This window comes from Oncorhynchus kisutch, linkage group LG17 (assembly GCF_002021735.2).
Source record: "Oncorhynchus kisutch isolate 150728-3 linkage group LG17, Okis_V2, whole genome shotgun sequence".
Taxonomy (NCBI): domain Eukaryota; kingdom Metazoa; phylum Chordata; class Actinopteri; order Salmoniformes; family Salmonidae; genus Oncorhynchus; species Oncorhynchus kisutch.
In genome coordinates, this window is record NC_034190.2 from 34,612,613 (window position 1) to 34,628,475 (window position 15,863).

General features: G+C 45.6%; 1 protein-coding gene across 14 annotated transcripts in view; it reads left to right on the plus strand.

Annotated features, from left to right (window-relative positions):
* Nucleotides 1-787: 787 nt before the first annotated feature.
* LOC109907551 (chromodomain-helicase-DNA-binding protein 4) overlaps nucleotides 788-15,863 on the plus strand; it is a 28,243-nt gene continuing 13,167 nt past the window's right edge. For 12 of the 14 annotated variants that reach the window (XM_031793661.1, XM_031793652.1, XM_031793650.1 and 9 more), the window contains exons 1-21: nucleotides 798-996; nucleotides 1,479-1,616; nucleotides 3,197-3,303; nucleotides 3,452-3,706; nucleotides 4,193-4,311; nucleotides 4,501-4,879; nucleotides 5,136-5,283; nucleotides 5,911-6,080; nucleotides 6,410-6,640; nucleotides 6,941-7,144; nucleotides 7,415-7,623; nucleotides 8,850-8,981; nucleotides 9,092-9,191; nucleotides 9,462-9,653; nucleotides 11,993-12,193; nucleotides 12,358-12,495; nucleotides 12,740-12,861; nucleotides 13,029-13,202; nucleotides 13,467-13,608; nucleotides 13,824-13,955; nucleotides 14,102-14,219. In XM_031793661.1, the coding sequence (XP_031649521.1) occupies nucleotides 1,553-1,616; nucleotides 3,197-3,303; nucleotides 3,452-3,706; nucleotides 4,193-4,311; nucleotides 4,501-4,879; nucleotides 5,136-5,283; nucleotides 5,911-6,080; nucleotides 6,410-6,640; nucleotides 6,941-7,144; nucleotides 7,415-7,623; nucleotides 8,850-8,981; nucleotides 9,092-9,191; nucleotides 9,462-9,653; nucleotides 11,993-12,193; nucleotides 12,358-12,495; nucleotides 12,740-12,861; nucleotides 13,029-13,202; nucleotides 13,467-13,608; nucleotides 13,824-13,955; nucleotides 14,102-14,219 (3,337 nt within the window). In that variant the 5' untranslated portion in view covers nucleotides 798-996; nucleotides 1,479-1,552. Of the gene's footprint in view, nucleotides 997-1,478; nucleotides 1,617-3,196; nucleotides 3,304-3,451; nucleotides 3,707-4,192; nucleotides 4,312-4,500; nucleotides 4,880-5,135; nucleotides 5,284-5,910; nucleotides 6,081-6,409; nucleotides 6,641-6,940; nucleotides 7,145-7,414; nucleotides 7,624-8,849; nucleotides 8,982-9,091; nucleotides 9,192-9,461; nucleotides 9,654-11,992; nucleotides 12,194-12,357; nucleotides 12,496-12,739; nucleotides 12,862-13,028; nucleotides 13,203-13,466; nucleotides 13,609-13,823; nucleotides 13,956-14,101; nucleotides 14,220-15,863 lie in introns of all 14 variants that reach the window. The other 2 variants (XM_031793649.1, XM_031793663.1) reach the window with 2 other exon arrangements.

Consider the following 15,863-nt stretch of genomic DNA (forward strand, 5'->3'; position numbering starts at 1 on the left):
GAAGATACAGAGGTCTGATTGAGACATAGCTTTGAAATAAGGCTTCATTAGTCTGTGTCTATGATGCATGGTGACCTATCAATATACCTAAGGCCATCATTACAGCAAGGTTTCCCTGAGTTAATGGCACTTCTGTTTTGCCTTTGTGTCTGCTTTGACTGGAAACAACATGTTTTTATTTGACTCATGGTGGTTTGGTTTGTGTGTAGATTAAATAATGGGGGTAGAGCAAATCATTGGAATCATTCAATGGTTTTCAAGTGGGTCTCGCCAAGTTCACAGAAGAGTGTTTACCTGAGTGTGCCCTGTGGTGACCCTCCACAAGGAATGTAATGGTGTATAAGTGTTCATATGGCTCCTATATATCATATGCGTCTGCATGCTTTGTGTCAGTAGATGCTGAAATATGCTCCTACAGTACAGTGTCTCTACATACATGTAGATTGTGACACAGAAGTTTACATGCAGTCATGTGGAGGAGTTGCCATGTGACGTCTTTTTTTCATCCCTCTCTCTTTTTGGAGTTATGCTTATTGTGGGATGTCAGTGACTATGCTCATTATTATTATGGGATGTTGGGTGGGGGTGAGTGTTCCCATAGTAACGTTGGTTGCTAGGGGGGCACGGAGGAATGGGGAAGAGACTCCATGTGAGGGAGGAGGGGGGTGGATTATTATGGTCTGTATGTTGCAAGGTAACTATGCAGAGTGGGGGAGGGGTGTGTGTGTGTGTGTGTGGGGGGGGGGGGGGGGGGGGGGGTTATTATGGGATGTCTGCCCCCTGATCTCTTTGTGTGTGTGTGCGCGGGTGTTTAATGCGAGAGAGGGAGACGGCGACGTCGTGTGCATCGCCAGGCAACATAAGACAAATACTGCATTTTAATTATTGGAACTAACGTTAGCTAGCTATTGTAACCCGAAATAGAAAAACTGTTGAAAGAAAGGCAAACGTCTCCTTTCGTTGTTTCTGTTTTCAAACAGTGGAACCATTCAACTTGTGAGTAACGTTACTGTAGTTTGTTTAGAATTGTATTTGTGATATTGGACCATTCAATTATCAAATTAAAACAATTGAAATTCGTAATTTATTGATATGTTTTGGGACGAATGTGTGACTCGTTTCTGAACCTAGCCGGTGATTGAGCTGGACTTAGCGGGCTAGCTAACCAAGTGTGGGACGGAAAACTAGTAGCACGACGATGGCATGTCTAATGGCTAACTAGCTAGCTATAATGTAGCGAGACTACGCATAGATTGAAAGGCTAGTAGTCTTGAGTAGCTTAGTGTTGGCTAAAACAATTGACATCAGAAGTTATTTCACCTACTTAAGAGGCAATTTATGTATTTATATTGTTCAATGCACGAAATCATTTCTGAATATTCACTTCAATTTTCTTGTTTCTTTTTTATTTCCACCTCCTTGCCGACCTGTCCTACCCGACTCCACGCTCCACCTGGACGGACTCAATACTGGGACAGGACTCTGGAGGCAACACGGAATTAAACTTTTTTTTTTTAAGTTAGCTAACAAAATTTTAAAGTTAGCTAGCATTATGTCTGGAAGCGAGGACGATAGGGATGATTTTGGAGCCCCAGAGGACCGGCCTCTAATGCAAGGTAGGACCACTTCAACAAATGTTTATGGCAACGAAATTAACTTATCAAAATGTTATATACTTTATGTAAATAATGCGAGTTAATCGTAAAACTGAGCCAAAGATGTAAAGAACTTGAAGGTGAGGTGAATTTGAATATATGGGTAACTAGCTAACATACAAGTAGGTTGTTAGTTGATACTGGTTAGTTAACTTGTCAGGTTGTGGTAAGCTAACGTTATTTAAGCAAGAAGTATCAGTGTTTACGGTTAGTTGGTCAACTAGTTATGGAAAAGTTAATTAACTAGCTAAGTAGTTGCAGGAACAGTGGACACCAGCCTCTAAGCTGTGCTAGTTGAGTGACTGACTACTGTAGCTAGCCGGCTAACGCGTTAGCCTAGCTTGCGTGTGCTAACAATGCTAGTTGACGTTTTGTTTCGGTTTTTATTGCAAGCCGTAACCGTTGAAATGTAAGTTTGCCAAACGGACAGATGTTTTCCCGTACGGAGACAATTTACAGAACTTCAACTTTTGGCTACACAAATCATGCCGACCCACCGGCATATTCTTGCGGCCTAGCAAATGTTACCGGTATTTTTACGTGCCCGATGACAAGATGGAGCCAGCCAGTTAGCTTGAAAGATTGCAGATGACGACGGCGACTTTCTCCTCCTATCATCGGGTGCTTGGTAGCGCCGCTTTGCGTGGTAGAAACAAATGCAGCCAATTCACTCTGTCTGTACATTTTACGGAACGTGTCACTGCATTTGACTTATATAACGTAGATGGCTACATTAGCTGGCGAAGGACAATAAAACCGTTAGGCTAGCTGACTACTTTGTTTACTACACAACAGGTTCGGATATGACGGCAATGCATATCCCATTAGAATCCTCGATGGGGAAGTTAAGGCGATGGATTTTTCCGATTTTAGACATAGCAGGCGTCGCCAGGCCACCTTTTAGATAGCCGTTAGCAAAAACATTTTTTGCATTCAAACCTCTCACATGTGAAAATCATTGACCATATATAACCCGACTCTAATCCAAATAATAACTTGGAAGAGCCATATTTTCCAATTTGTTTGTGGGACATCCAATTCTACAATTGGGCTAACTGGAATGATGATATGGCATTCAGGTGGCATTTAATTAGACACCCAGCACCCCTCATTTTGACTTACAGGCAGCTTATCACATGTCAGACCATGGCTACTTGGTGCTGATTTCAATGCCAACAGCCATTTGCTTACATCTACCATGAGCAATTACATAATAGGCATTGGAACCCGATTCCATATGACTTTGCAGCTATCAAGGTTTTTTTATTTTTTATTTTTTTACCTTTATTTAACCAGGCAAGTCAGTTAAGAACAAATTCTTATTTTCAATGACGGCCTGGGAACAGTGGGTTAACTGCCTGTCAAGGGGCAGAACGACAGATTTGTACCTTGTCAGCTCGGGGATTTGAACTTGCAACCTTCCGGTTACTAGCCCAACGCTCTAACCACTAGGCTACACTGCCGCCCCAAGGTTGCAAGGATATTCAATTGACCTTCTTCGTTACAGCTATTATTAAGCTGTGTCTCTGACCTCATTGCAGATGAGGAAGAGGAGATGTCAGAGAATGAGGCCCCGAAGGTGAAGAAGAAGAAGGCCAAAAAGAGCCGGGAGAACAAAAGCAGCAAGAGGCGGACCTCTCGCAGAGAGGTAGGCTACAGTGACATGACCACGTCTCTAATCATATCTGTACGTTCTTGGGACGCACCATGTTCCGTTTGTCTGCCAGTGGAGGGACCCGCCACCTGTCGGAAGCCAATGGGCTTACTCATAAGCCCCCCCCATGTGTCCTCTCCAGGATGTGCCAATGAGCTCCCCCGAGCCCATGGAGACCCCCGAGGTGGACAGGGACGAGGAGCGAGCGGCGCCCCGCTCTGACAGCGAGGGCAGCGACTACAACCCCGGGAAGAAGAAGAAGAAGAACAGGGGGAGCACCTCCAAGGAGAAGAAGAGGAGCAGCACCAGCACTGACAGAAACGGCGGAGGAAAGGACAAGAGGAAGGACCCTGAACCCGAGGAAGAGGAGGATGAGGACGATGACGACGATAGCTTGGTGAGTTTTTTTTGGTTCGAGGGTGGAGAGAGTTGTGGAGGGGGGGATGCCATTAAAGTTGACCAATAATATTTAATGGTGTTAATTGAATTGTCATTATGCAACTAAAACTCAGAGCTCACGAGAAAGCGATTGAATAAGCTACTTGTAACCTCTAGATGTAGATAAGTTATCAATACTTCCATGCTGAGTTGACTACCACTAGGGTGACTGGTAGTGGTAAGTGCACTTATGCAAGGACATACTGTCACCGTGGCAACACCAAACTACCTGCCATTGGCCCTTTGTCAAGGCAAGCTCTTGCCACATGGTATAACTGCATGCGGCTTAAAATAACCGATGGTCCCAAATGGTGGGAGGAAAGTGCTTTTGTCCAAAGCCGTGTGAGAGTTAACAAAGACCCAGTAGCTATTGAATACAATGGCAACACTCAGAGGGCAAGAACCACATTTTAAGCAAACGTTCATGTTGAATTGTCTCATCTAGGAGCCTAAGACGTCGTCCCAGCTCCTGGATGACTGGGGAATGGAGGACATTGACCACGTCTTCAGCGACGAGGACTACCGCTCCCTCACCAATTACAAGGCCTTCAGTCAATATGTCAGGTAAATGAGATTGTCCTTGTCAATGCTTGCTGCATGAATTATATATTAAGCTTTTTCACCCCACTTTTTGCTCTCTCAAATATTTTGTCTCCTTTCTCCCCCTGATCTCGTCTACCGTTTCACTCTTTTTCTGTATTTTTTGTTGTTGTTGTCCTCATTACTCACCATCCACCCCCATCTCTCCCTCAGACCGCTCATCGCGGCCAAGAACCCCAAGATTGCCGTGTCCAAGATGATGATGGTACTGGGTGCCAAGTGGCGTGAGTTCAGCACCAACAATCCCCTGAGAGGCTCCGCCGCCGCTACTGCAGCCCTGGCCGCCGCCAATGTGTCTGCCGCCGTGGAGAGCATGGTGGCGGAGGTCACTCCCGCCCCGGTCGCCGAGCCCCAGCCACCGGTCGCCCCGCCTCTGAAAAAGGCTAAGACCAAAGAGGGCAAAGGTCCTAATGCTCGTAAGAAGTCCAGGCCCACCCCCAAGCCCGCAGAGAAGAAGAAAGTGGCTACAAAGAAGGTAGCTCCGCTCAAGATCAAACTAGGAGGCTTCAACAGCAAGAGGAAACGCTCCTCGGTAAGTGCTTGGAACATTGCGTCGCAATGCATATAGAATTGTGAGAATCGCAATGCATATCGTATCAGGACATAAGTATCGTAAGGTCCCTGGCAGTTCCCGGCCCCACTGTTTAGTCACCTCTTTCTTGGCTCATATTGACTTCGTTGTTGATGACAAAAATGTTTTTGTCATTTGGCATAGAGGCCTTCAACCTAGACACATTTCTCCTTACAACGAAGTTCCTAACCATTCTCTATCTGGTTGTTCCTATCAGAGTGAAGAGGATGAGCCTGACGTGGAGAGTGACTTTGACGACGCCAGCATGAACAGCGTGTCCGTGTCGGACGGCTCCAACAGCCGCAGCAGCCGATCCAAGAAGCCCAAGAGCAAGCCCAAGAAGAAGAAGGGTCTGTACTCTGCAGGTGTGTGTGTGTCTCTCTTTCATGGCTCTGATACATATCTCTGATACATATCTCAACCCCAAGAAGTTGTGTTTCATCCATGGCTGTGATGCAGTATGTCTCAAACCCAATTTAAAAGTGGCCTTGAGTTGCTAGACTCCACAGCTGTAGTTTGGATGTGTGTGCATGTCCAATTAGCTTTGACTCAGCCAGTACCACTCAGTCTTACTGAGCCACTAGAAGATTGTACGTTTTCAGCAGGGCAGCATGTTCTGCCTTTACAAAAAATTCCGTCAGAGTATCGATACATATCGCCCAGGAGTTTGAAATGCTTCCTAGATTGCATATGAATGACTCCACCTACACAGTAAAAGGGAGCGATGAACAGCAATGTCCATTCCCTAACGTTTCATTCTACAGCACTTTTATAAAATGCATTCTGATTGATTAAAATGTGCGTTCCTCACAATATGTAACCGCTAAAGTGTTATAGCCTCGCAGGTATTTCATTAGGGTGCTTGTCAAACAACCAAAATGTTGAACATGCATTCCTTTTTTGGGTGTGGGGGGCGGGTTATTCAGGGAATGTACCGTATCTAAGTTTGAATTGCTCTCACCCACTTCTGTCCTTTTGTTCCTTCCCTCCAGTCGAGGAGGACGGTGACGGTTATGAGACGGACCACCAGGACTACTGTGAGGTGTGCCAGCAGGGAGGGGAGATCATTCTGTGCGACACCTGTCCCCGGGCCTACCACATGGTGTGCCTGGACCCCGACATGGAGAACGCCCCAGAGGGCACCTGGAGCTGCCCACACTGCGTGAGTGACACCTTCCTTAGCCAATGAACGGCTCTGTGGAGTAAGTGACCGGGCAATATGGTACTGGTCAGCCAACCAGAATGATCAATCGGAGTGACAACAAAATACAGAGGAATCTGGTCGAGGGTAATGAGGAGCTATTGATATTGACAACCATTAGTCAATGATCATAAACCGCTAGCTGGTAGTACTGTGGTATATGCTGGTACTGTTAGCTCTCAAATTGCTCAAGTGTGTAGCCATCTTTGCTTCCCTACCGGTCAAACAGTTAACCCTTTCCAGTTGCTCAATGACCATCCATGTGAACCCCTTCCCTCTCCCATCCACAGGAGAAGGAGGGCAAACAGTGGGAGGCGCGGGAGGAGGGCTCAGAAGAAGAGGAGGAGGAGGTGGAGGCAGAGCCGGAGGAGGACGACCACCACATGGAGTTCTGCAGGGTGTGTAAGGATGGTGGCGAGCTGCTCTGCTGCGACTCCTGTCCCTCCTCCTATCACATCCACTGTCTCAACCCGCCCCTGCCTGAGATCCCCAACGGAGAGTGGATCTGCCCACGCTGCACTGTGAGTGAACCATGAGTCAATCAATGGGGTGGGACTCGGAGGGTGATTGACACGGGGCACAGCCAGTTACACATGGTAAAGTGAATTCTACTTCCCAAATTTAAACCTAGCTCCCTACCCCCTTGGGTAGTGTATTGGGAAAACAAAACGACTAAATGGTTCAACACAATGAATGTAACATTACCTAACTTATCTGTAGACGAGGAGTTTTCACCATGTCGTTATGATCCGTTTGTCCTGAAAAGCGAGCGGGTTTAAAGACATTTGACCTCTTCACTGACGCTTTCCTCCCCTCCCCAGTGTCCACCCATGAAGGGCAAGGTGCAGAAGATTCTGACGTGGCGCTGGGGTGACCCCCCTCCGCCCACGCCCATCCCCCGCCCCCCAGACCTCCCAGCTGACCAGCCTGACCCCGCCCCTCTGGCCGGGCGCCCTGAGAGGGAGTTCTTCGCCAAGTGGAGCAACATGTCCTACTGGCACTGCTCCTGGGTGTCTGAGCTGCAGGTATGTACACACACACACACACAGGTACGCAGGCTTACGCTTGGCCACCACGTTGCAGGCAATCGCTCCCATACACACCTACCCTCATTTTGAGTTGTTAGTTTTGCTTTTCAGAGGCGCGGCGCACACTGAAACAAACACACACAAGAAATGTTCAGACTCTCGCTTCTTTGTCACTGAAATGGATTAGAGAGGAGCGTTGTCGCACCAACGTTCGACAACCCACACACACACACTTCTCCCTCTCACCCACCTTTTCCCTGCCTCCAGTTGGAGCTGCACTGTCAGGTGATGTTCAGGAACTACCAGAGGAAGAACGACATGGACGAGCCGCCTTCAGTAGACTTTGGCGAGGGCGACGAGGAAAAGAGCACGAAGAGGAAGGCCAAGGACCCGCTCTACGCCAAGATGGAGGAGAAGTACTACCGCTTTGGCATCAAGATCGCCTGGATGATGATCCACCGCATACTCAACCACAGGTCAGACGAGACTCCCGGACTGGCTGCTAAATGGGGTTCAAATGTGTTTTTAGTCTCATTGAGAGTTAACATTTCCAAAATAGCAGCAGATTTTGAGTAGCAAGGCCAGACACATAGTCTTACACTTTGTGAATGAGTGTCTAGTCAGGGTTTTCCCTTCAATGGAAAGGAGAACTCCTGCACACTTGATGAAATCTGCATGTTTTGTTTGTCAGGTAAAGGGTTTCTCCTTGTGATGCAAATGTCTCATGGGTCAAAGCAATCATTTCAACCAATCAGTTGCAGATACCTTTGGTCATGTAGTATATGTGGACATCTGCTTGTCGAACATCTCATTGCAAAATCATGGGCATTAATATGGAGTTGGTGCCCGCTTTGCTGCGATAACAGCCTCCACTCTTCTGGGAAGGCTTTCCACTAGATGTGGGGACTTGCTTCCATTCAGCCACAAGAGCATTAGTGAGGTCGGGCAGTGATGTTGCGCGATTAGGCCTGGCTTGCAATCGGTGTTCCAGTTGGCACTATGCATTGGGGCAGGTAGGGTTCTCCTGGCGTCTGCCAAACTTGTGATTTATCACACCAGGGAATCTGTTTCCACTGCTCCATAGTCCAATGGCAGCGAGCGTTACACCACTCCGGCTGACGCTTGGCATTGCGCGTGGTGATCAAAGGCTTTTGTGCGGCTGCTCGGCCATGGAAACCCATTTCCTGAAGCTCCCGACAAACAGTTCTAGTGCTGACGTTGCTTTCAGAGGCAGTTTGGATCTTGGTAGTGCGTGTTGCAACCAAGGACAGACAATTTTTACGCGCTATGCGCTTAGTGTTTGGAAGTCCCGTTCTGTGAGCTTGTGTGGACTACCACTTAGTGGCAGAGCCGTTGTTACTCCTAGACGTTTCCTCTTCACAATAACAGCACTTACAGTTGACCGGGGCAGCTCTAGCAGGGCAGAAATGTGGAAAGGTGGCATCTTTTGACAGTGCCATGTTGAAAGTCACTGAGTTCTTCAGTAAGACCATTCTACTGCCAATGTTTGTCTATGGAGATTGAATGGCTGTGTGCCTGATTTTTTAACTTCTGTCAGCAACGGGTGTGGCTGAAATAGCCGAATCCACTAATTTGAAGTGGTGTCCACATACTTTTGAATGTGTATGCATCCATCCATGCATGCCTACTGGATTTAATTGGCAACGTTGCTAACCAAGTTTTGTCTGTTTGTGAGCTGCAGTCAGGACAAGAAGAATAACGTACACTACCTCATCAAGTGGAAAGACCTGGCCTATGACCAAGCCACCTGGGAGGCTGAGGACATGGACATCCCAGAGTTTGACGTCTTCAGACAGCAGTACTGGAACCACAGGTAACTAATGCATTATTGCCACCTACTCTACATTGTATAGGTGGAATGGAGAAGGAGTTTCTTCTTCGTCTGTTTCCGAGGGTAACAATGTTCTTTCTCATCTGTTTCAGGGAGCTGATGATGGGCGACGAGGGTAAACCAGGGAAGAAGATCAAGGTGAAAGGCAAGACGAAGAGGATGGATCGGCCTCCTGAGAATCCTGTCGTTGATGTAAGTGTTGACTGTTGTCATTTTTATTGGATTGGCGACATGGCTTGTCTTTTATCAGAGATATGGTTTCTCGTGATTTACCAGGTATTCCTGGTCGTCATAAATTGCTCGGTATCTTACCATTAAAATGGACTTTTAGCATCTCTTTTTCTGCAGCTTTATGTTATGTCAAACACATAATAAAACCCTTATGGTGCATATTTCCCGCTTAGTGGTGTGTCTTGACATCAACAGTAAGTCACTGTTCTTCTCTATCTTCCCCCTCTTTAGCCCACCATCAAGTTTGAGCGGCAGCCTGATTACCTGGACAGTACGGGGGGCAACCTGCATCCCTACCAGCTGGAGGGTCTCAACTGGCTACGTTTCTCCTGGGCACAGGGCACAGACACTATTCTGGCTGACGAGATGGGTCTGGGCAAGACTGTGCAGACTGCCGTGTTCCTCTACTCACTCTACAAAGAGGTGTGTGTGTGTGTGTGTGGGGGAGAGAATAAGGGTGAAAGTGGATATGGGTCTTTCTGTTTACTAGGGTACCAGGGAGGATTTCCATTGCTGGATAACTTGTTACAGCTGTTGACAAGTCATTGATAAAAATCTGCCATTCCCCCCCCCCCATGTCATTACATTAATATATACGGGGGAACCATGACTCAGTAAAATTCCTGAGGTGATTTAAACCCTATGTTTAACCCTTTTTCGTGGTTGCCGTCTTGACGGATTTGTCCAAAATCGTGATAAAAAACATCACTTTTCTGTCCTTGCGTTTTCATATAACATACACTATATAGCCTAAAGTATATGGACACCCTTTCAAATGAGTGACTTTGGCTATTTCAGCCACACCTTTTGCTTACAGGCATATAAAATCGAGCACACAGCCATGCAATCTCATAGACCAACGGGCAGAAAAATGGCCTTTACTGAAGAGCTCAGTGACTTTCAACATGGCACCTTTCCAACAAGTCAGTTTGTCTAATTTCTTCCCTGTTAGAGCTGACCCGGTCCACTGTAAACATCTAGTAGCAACATTTTGTAATTTTTTTAACCTTTTATTTAACTAGGCAAGTCATGTAAGAACAAAATATTTTTTACAATGACGGCCAAACCAGGACAACGCTGGGCCAACTGTGCGCTGCCCTATGGGACTCCCAATCACGGCCGAATGTGATGCAACAATGGCTCAGCCGTGAAGTGATGGGCCACACAAGCTCACAGAACGGGACAGCCGAGTGCTGGAGTGCATAACAATCGTCTGTCCTCGATGGCAACACTCACTACTGAGTTCCAAACTGCCTTTGGAAGCAACGTCAGCACACAAACTGTTCCTCGGGAGCTTCATGAAATGGGTTTCCATGGCTGAGCAGCCGCACACAAGCCTAAGATCACCATGCGCAATGCCAAGTGTCGGCTGGAATGGTGTAAAGTGCACCACTATTGGACTCTGGAGCAGTGGAAGCTCGTTCTCTGGAGTGAGGAATCATGCTTCACCATTTGGCAGTCATAAGGACGAATCTGGGTTTTGCGGATGCCAGGAGAACACTACCTGCCCCAATGTGTTGTGCCTACTGTAAAGTTTAGTGGAGGAGGAATAATGGTCTGGGGCTGTTTTTCATGGTTCAGGCTAGGCCCCTTAGTTCCAGTGAAGAGAGATCTTAACGCTACAGCGTACAATGACATTCTAGACAATTCTGTGCTTCCAACTTTGGCAACAGTTTGGGGAAGGCCCTTTCCTGTTTCAGCATGACAATGGCCTGCACAGACCAATGACATCAACCCCATCAAACACTTTTAGGATGATTTGGAACGCCGACTGCGAGCCAGGCCTAATCGCCCGACCTCACTAATACTCTTGTGGCTGAATCAAAGCAAGTCCCCGCAGCAATGTTCCAACATCTAGTGGAAAGCCTTCCCAGAAGAGTGGAGGCTGTTTATAGCAGCAAAGTGGGGGACCAACTCTATATTACTGCCCATGATTTTGGAATGAGATGTTTGACGAGCGGGTGTCCACATACTATTGGCCATTTAGTGAATATTGAACATTTAATCAGTATATTAGGCCCAAATGTACAATTTTGTGAACTATTGAGGTCCTTAAATTACAATTAAATGCTTGAAGAAGTTCTTGAATTTGACTTGCCAATGTCTGTATGAGCCCTGCTTAAAGGATGTATAGTCCTAGGCCTATGTTGTTGCCTAGGTGGAGTTATGGGCCAATTTGCATATTCATCTAAGTACACACGTGGAATGAACGTTAAATTTGTGTTTCATACCATTTTGAAATGTTAATCCCAACATCACACATTGGCCCCATTTTATTTATAGAAAGACGCATGTTCAACTATAGTTTCTTCCGGTTTTACTTGTTGATAAATGTAATTGTTTACTTTTTGTTGTTGTTATGGTAGGCATTATTTCAACAGGAACTGATCAGAAATGCCAACTAGGCAGCCCTTTAGACCAATACCAACCAGCCCAGCCAGTTTGTATAATATGTCAGGTGAAATCTGACGACATATAGCTTGAGCTTTGTGTTAACACTCTTTGGTGGTGATCACGTGGAGACTACTGCCACCTATTGATCGGAGTGTAGAATGCAATGTCTTTGACGACACAATATTTTAACATTAGAATGATAAATTTAAATGTTACATGAGAAATTATATTTCATTAAGTTAAATTAGCTGTGGTTCAGTTAGTAGAGCATGGCACTTGCAACACCAATGGTAGTGTGTTTGATTCCCGCTGAGGCCACCCATATAAATAATCTTATTTTCATTAACTTTTTTCTTTCCCCCTTATAGGGTCACTCCAAGGGCCCGTTCCTGGTGAGCGCCCCCCTGTCTACCATTATTAACTGGGAAAGAGAGTTTGAGATGTGGGCCCCGGACATGTACGTGGTGACCTACGTAGGAGACAAGGACAGCAGAGCCGTCATCCGAGAGAACGAGTTCTCCTTCGAGAACAACGCCATCCGCGGAGGCAAGAGGGCTTCTAAGATGAAGGTGAGAATTACGGGGGGAAATGTTTTTAAAAAGAACCGATGAATTAGAACTGTTTATCGACAAAGGAGATATATTGACAATTTTATTTGAAATGTATCACTCCTTCAATTATATGCTGGTGTGTGTCACGTTTTTAACCGTTCCCCCCTGTCGTGGCCTTGTAGAAAGACTCATCAGTGAAGTTCCATGTGCTGCTGACGTCCTATGAGTTGATAACCATCGACATGGCCATCCTAGGTTCCATAGATTGGGCCTGTCTGGTGGTCGATGAGGCCCACAGGCTCAAAAACAACCAGTCCAAGGTGAGAGATTAGAGTTGTGTTATGGAGGTAGTTTACCTGTTATGTGCAACATATTCCCTTATTCAGGAAAACGATCAATTTGGAAGTATAAGGGCAATGAGGAATCCCAAATTCTATTTTTCATTAGTTGGATACCCTCATTGTACAATGAAACTCCAGCTAAACTGGTATGGCTGAAAGTACCATTGACAAATACAGAAGTGTTTCATTTTTAGATGAATAATACTCTTTCTCTCCCCTCCAGTTCTTCAGAGTGCTGAACAACTATCCTCTCCAGCACAAACTGCTACTGACCGGTACACCTCTACAGAACAACCTGGAAGAGTTGTTCCATCTCCTCAACTTCCTCACGCCAGAGAGATTCAGGTGTGTGTGTGTGTGTGTGTGTGTGTGTTCTGTCCAGTCCACATTACTTTCCCACTCAATCCCAATGACCACTTCACATCACCTGTATCACACCCCACTCATCTTAGACCAGCTATTTTAGAGTTAAACCTTTACTTACTTCCCTGCAACTTCCTCTCTCTGTGTAGTAACCTGGAGGGGTTCCTGGAAGAGTTTGCTGACATCGCCAAAGAGGACCAGATCAAGAAGCTGCACGACATGCTGGGACCCCACATGCTCAGGAGACTGAAGGCTGACGTCTTCAAACACATGCCCTCCAAGACGGAGCTCATCGTCAGGGTGGAGCTCAGCCCCATGCAGAAGTGAGTGAAAGTGCATGGAGGGATAGGGTGTGGTGAAGGGGTACATTTGAATAGTGGTTGACCCAGTTGTATGTGCTGTCTAACTTGGCTAAAACGGTGATGGGATCAAATATATAATTAGAATGATTAGTCGTCGTCCATAGACAGTTACTTACACACAATCTTCACTTGGGATACTCAACTCACGAGAACTGTACAATATAATTGGACTGTGGAAGGGGTATTAATTGTGGATAAAAAAAAAATAATAATATCTATTTTTAGGAAGTACTACAAATTCATCCTCACCCGTAACTTTGAGGCCCTGAACACGCGCAGTGGTGGAAATCAAGTATCCCTGCTCAATGTGGTGATGGACCTCAAGAAGTGCTGCAATCACCCCTACCTCTTCCCTGTGGCTGCCATGGTATGACCCACTTATTAATATATTTGAATGGGAATGGACCATGCTGTTGTGATGGCTAAGTGGGGTAGTGGTGCATTCATTTTGTATATACACTCCTAGATACTATTTGAGTCAAAAGCATTTTCATGATATGCATTATAACTTTTGTAGTATTTTCCTGTAAGGCTCTATATAGCTGAAGCTCTGACTCTTGATTGGTTCCCCACCCCAAACAGGAAGCCCCAAAGATGCCCAATGGGATGTACGACGGTAGCGCCCTCACTAAGTCTGCCGGGAAACTGACGCTAATGCAGAAGATGATGAGGAAGCTGAAAGACGGCGGGCACAGAGTACTCATCTTCTCTCAGGTTAGTTAACCAACACACACGCATATTATCAATATTTTATTTGAGTCCACGAATCACATTACGTCAAGAAGGATCCAAACATTTCAAAGGTCTTGGATACGAAAAGCACACATCTCACACAGGCCCATTCACTCCCTCTGTCGTAGATGACCAAGATGCTTGACCTGCTGGAGGACTTCCTGGAGAACGAGGGCTACAAGTACGAGCGTATCGACGGCAGCATCACCGGGGGCATGAGACAGGAGGCCATCGACAGATTCAATGGTGAGGCTCACCCCACACTAACTTCCTCATTCAGTCTCTAACTAGATCACTATGTATACTGCAATTTCAGAGTGACTATTATATAGTTGTAGTCTTCAGATCTAAATTAGGTGTATATATCCTATCATTGTTTTAATATCAAGAGGGATTTATATACAGTACCAGTCAAAATGTGGACACGCCTACTCATTTAAGGGTTTTTCTTTAGTTTCACTATTTTCTACATTGTAGAATAATAGTGAAGACATCAAAATTATGAAATAACGCATTTGGAATCTTGTAGTTAACCAAAAAAGTGTTAAACAAATCAGAATATGTTATTTTAGATTCTTCAAAGTAGCCACCCTTTATCCTTGAGGACAGCTTTGCACACTCAACCAGCTTCAGGAGCTAGTCACCTGGAATGCTTTTTCAACACTCTTCAAGGAGTTCCCACATATGCTGAGCACTTGTTGGCTGTTTTTCCTTCACTCTGCAGTCCAACTCATCCCAAATCACCTCAATTGGGTTGAGGTCATGGGATTGTGGAGGTCAGATCATCTGATGTAGCACTCCATCACTCTGCTTGATCAAATAGCCCTCACACAGCCTGGAGGTGTGTTGGGTCATTGTTCTGTTGAAAAACAAATGATAGTCCCACTAAAAGCAAACCAGATGGGATGGCGTGGCGTATCGCTGCAGAAAGCTGTGGTAGCCATGCTGGTTAAGTGTGTCTTGGAATTCTAAATAAATCATTGACAGTGTCACCAGAAATGTACCCTCACACATCACACCTCCTCCGTGCTTCACGGTGGGAACCACACATGCAGAGATCATCCGTTCACCTACTCTGTGTCTCACAAAGACATGGCTGTTGGAACCAAAAATCTAAAATTTGGAGTCATCAGACCAAAGGACACATTTTCACCGGTCTAATGTCCATTGCTCATGTTTCTTGGCCCAAGCAAGTCTCTTCTTATTATTGGTGTCCTTTAGTAGTGGTTTCTTTGCAGCAATTTGACCATGAAGGCCTGATTCACAGTCTCTTCTGAACAGTTGATGTTGAGATGTGTCTGTTATTTGAACTTTGTGAAGCATTTATTTGGGCTGCAATTTCTGAGGCTGGTAACTCTAATGGACTTATCCTCTGCAGCAGAGGTAACTCTGGTTCTTCCTTTCCTGTGGCGGTCCTCATGAGAGCCAGTTTCATCATAGCGCATGATGGTTTTTGCAACTGCACTTGAAGAAACTTGAAAAGTTCTTGAAATGTTCCGGATAGACTGACCTTCATGTCTTAAAGTAATGATGGACTGTTGTTTCTCTTTGCTTATTTGAGGTGTTCTTGCCATAATATGGACTTGGTCTTTTACAAAATAGGGCTATCTTCTGTATACCAACCCTACCTTGTCACAACACACCTGATTGGCTCAAACGCATTAAGAAGAAAATAAATTCCACAAATTAATTTAAGAATACAAACCTGTTAATTGAAATGCATTCCAGGTGACTGCGTCATGAAGCCGGTTGAGAGAATGCCAAGAGTGTGCAAAGCTGTCATCAAGGCAAATATAAAATATATTTTGATTTGTTTAACACTTTTTTTGGTTACTACATGATTCCATATGTGTTATTTTGTCATTTTGATGTCTTCACTATTATTCTACA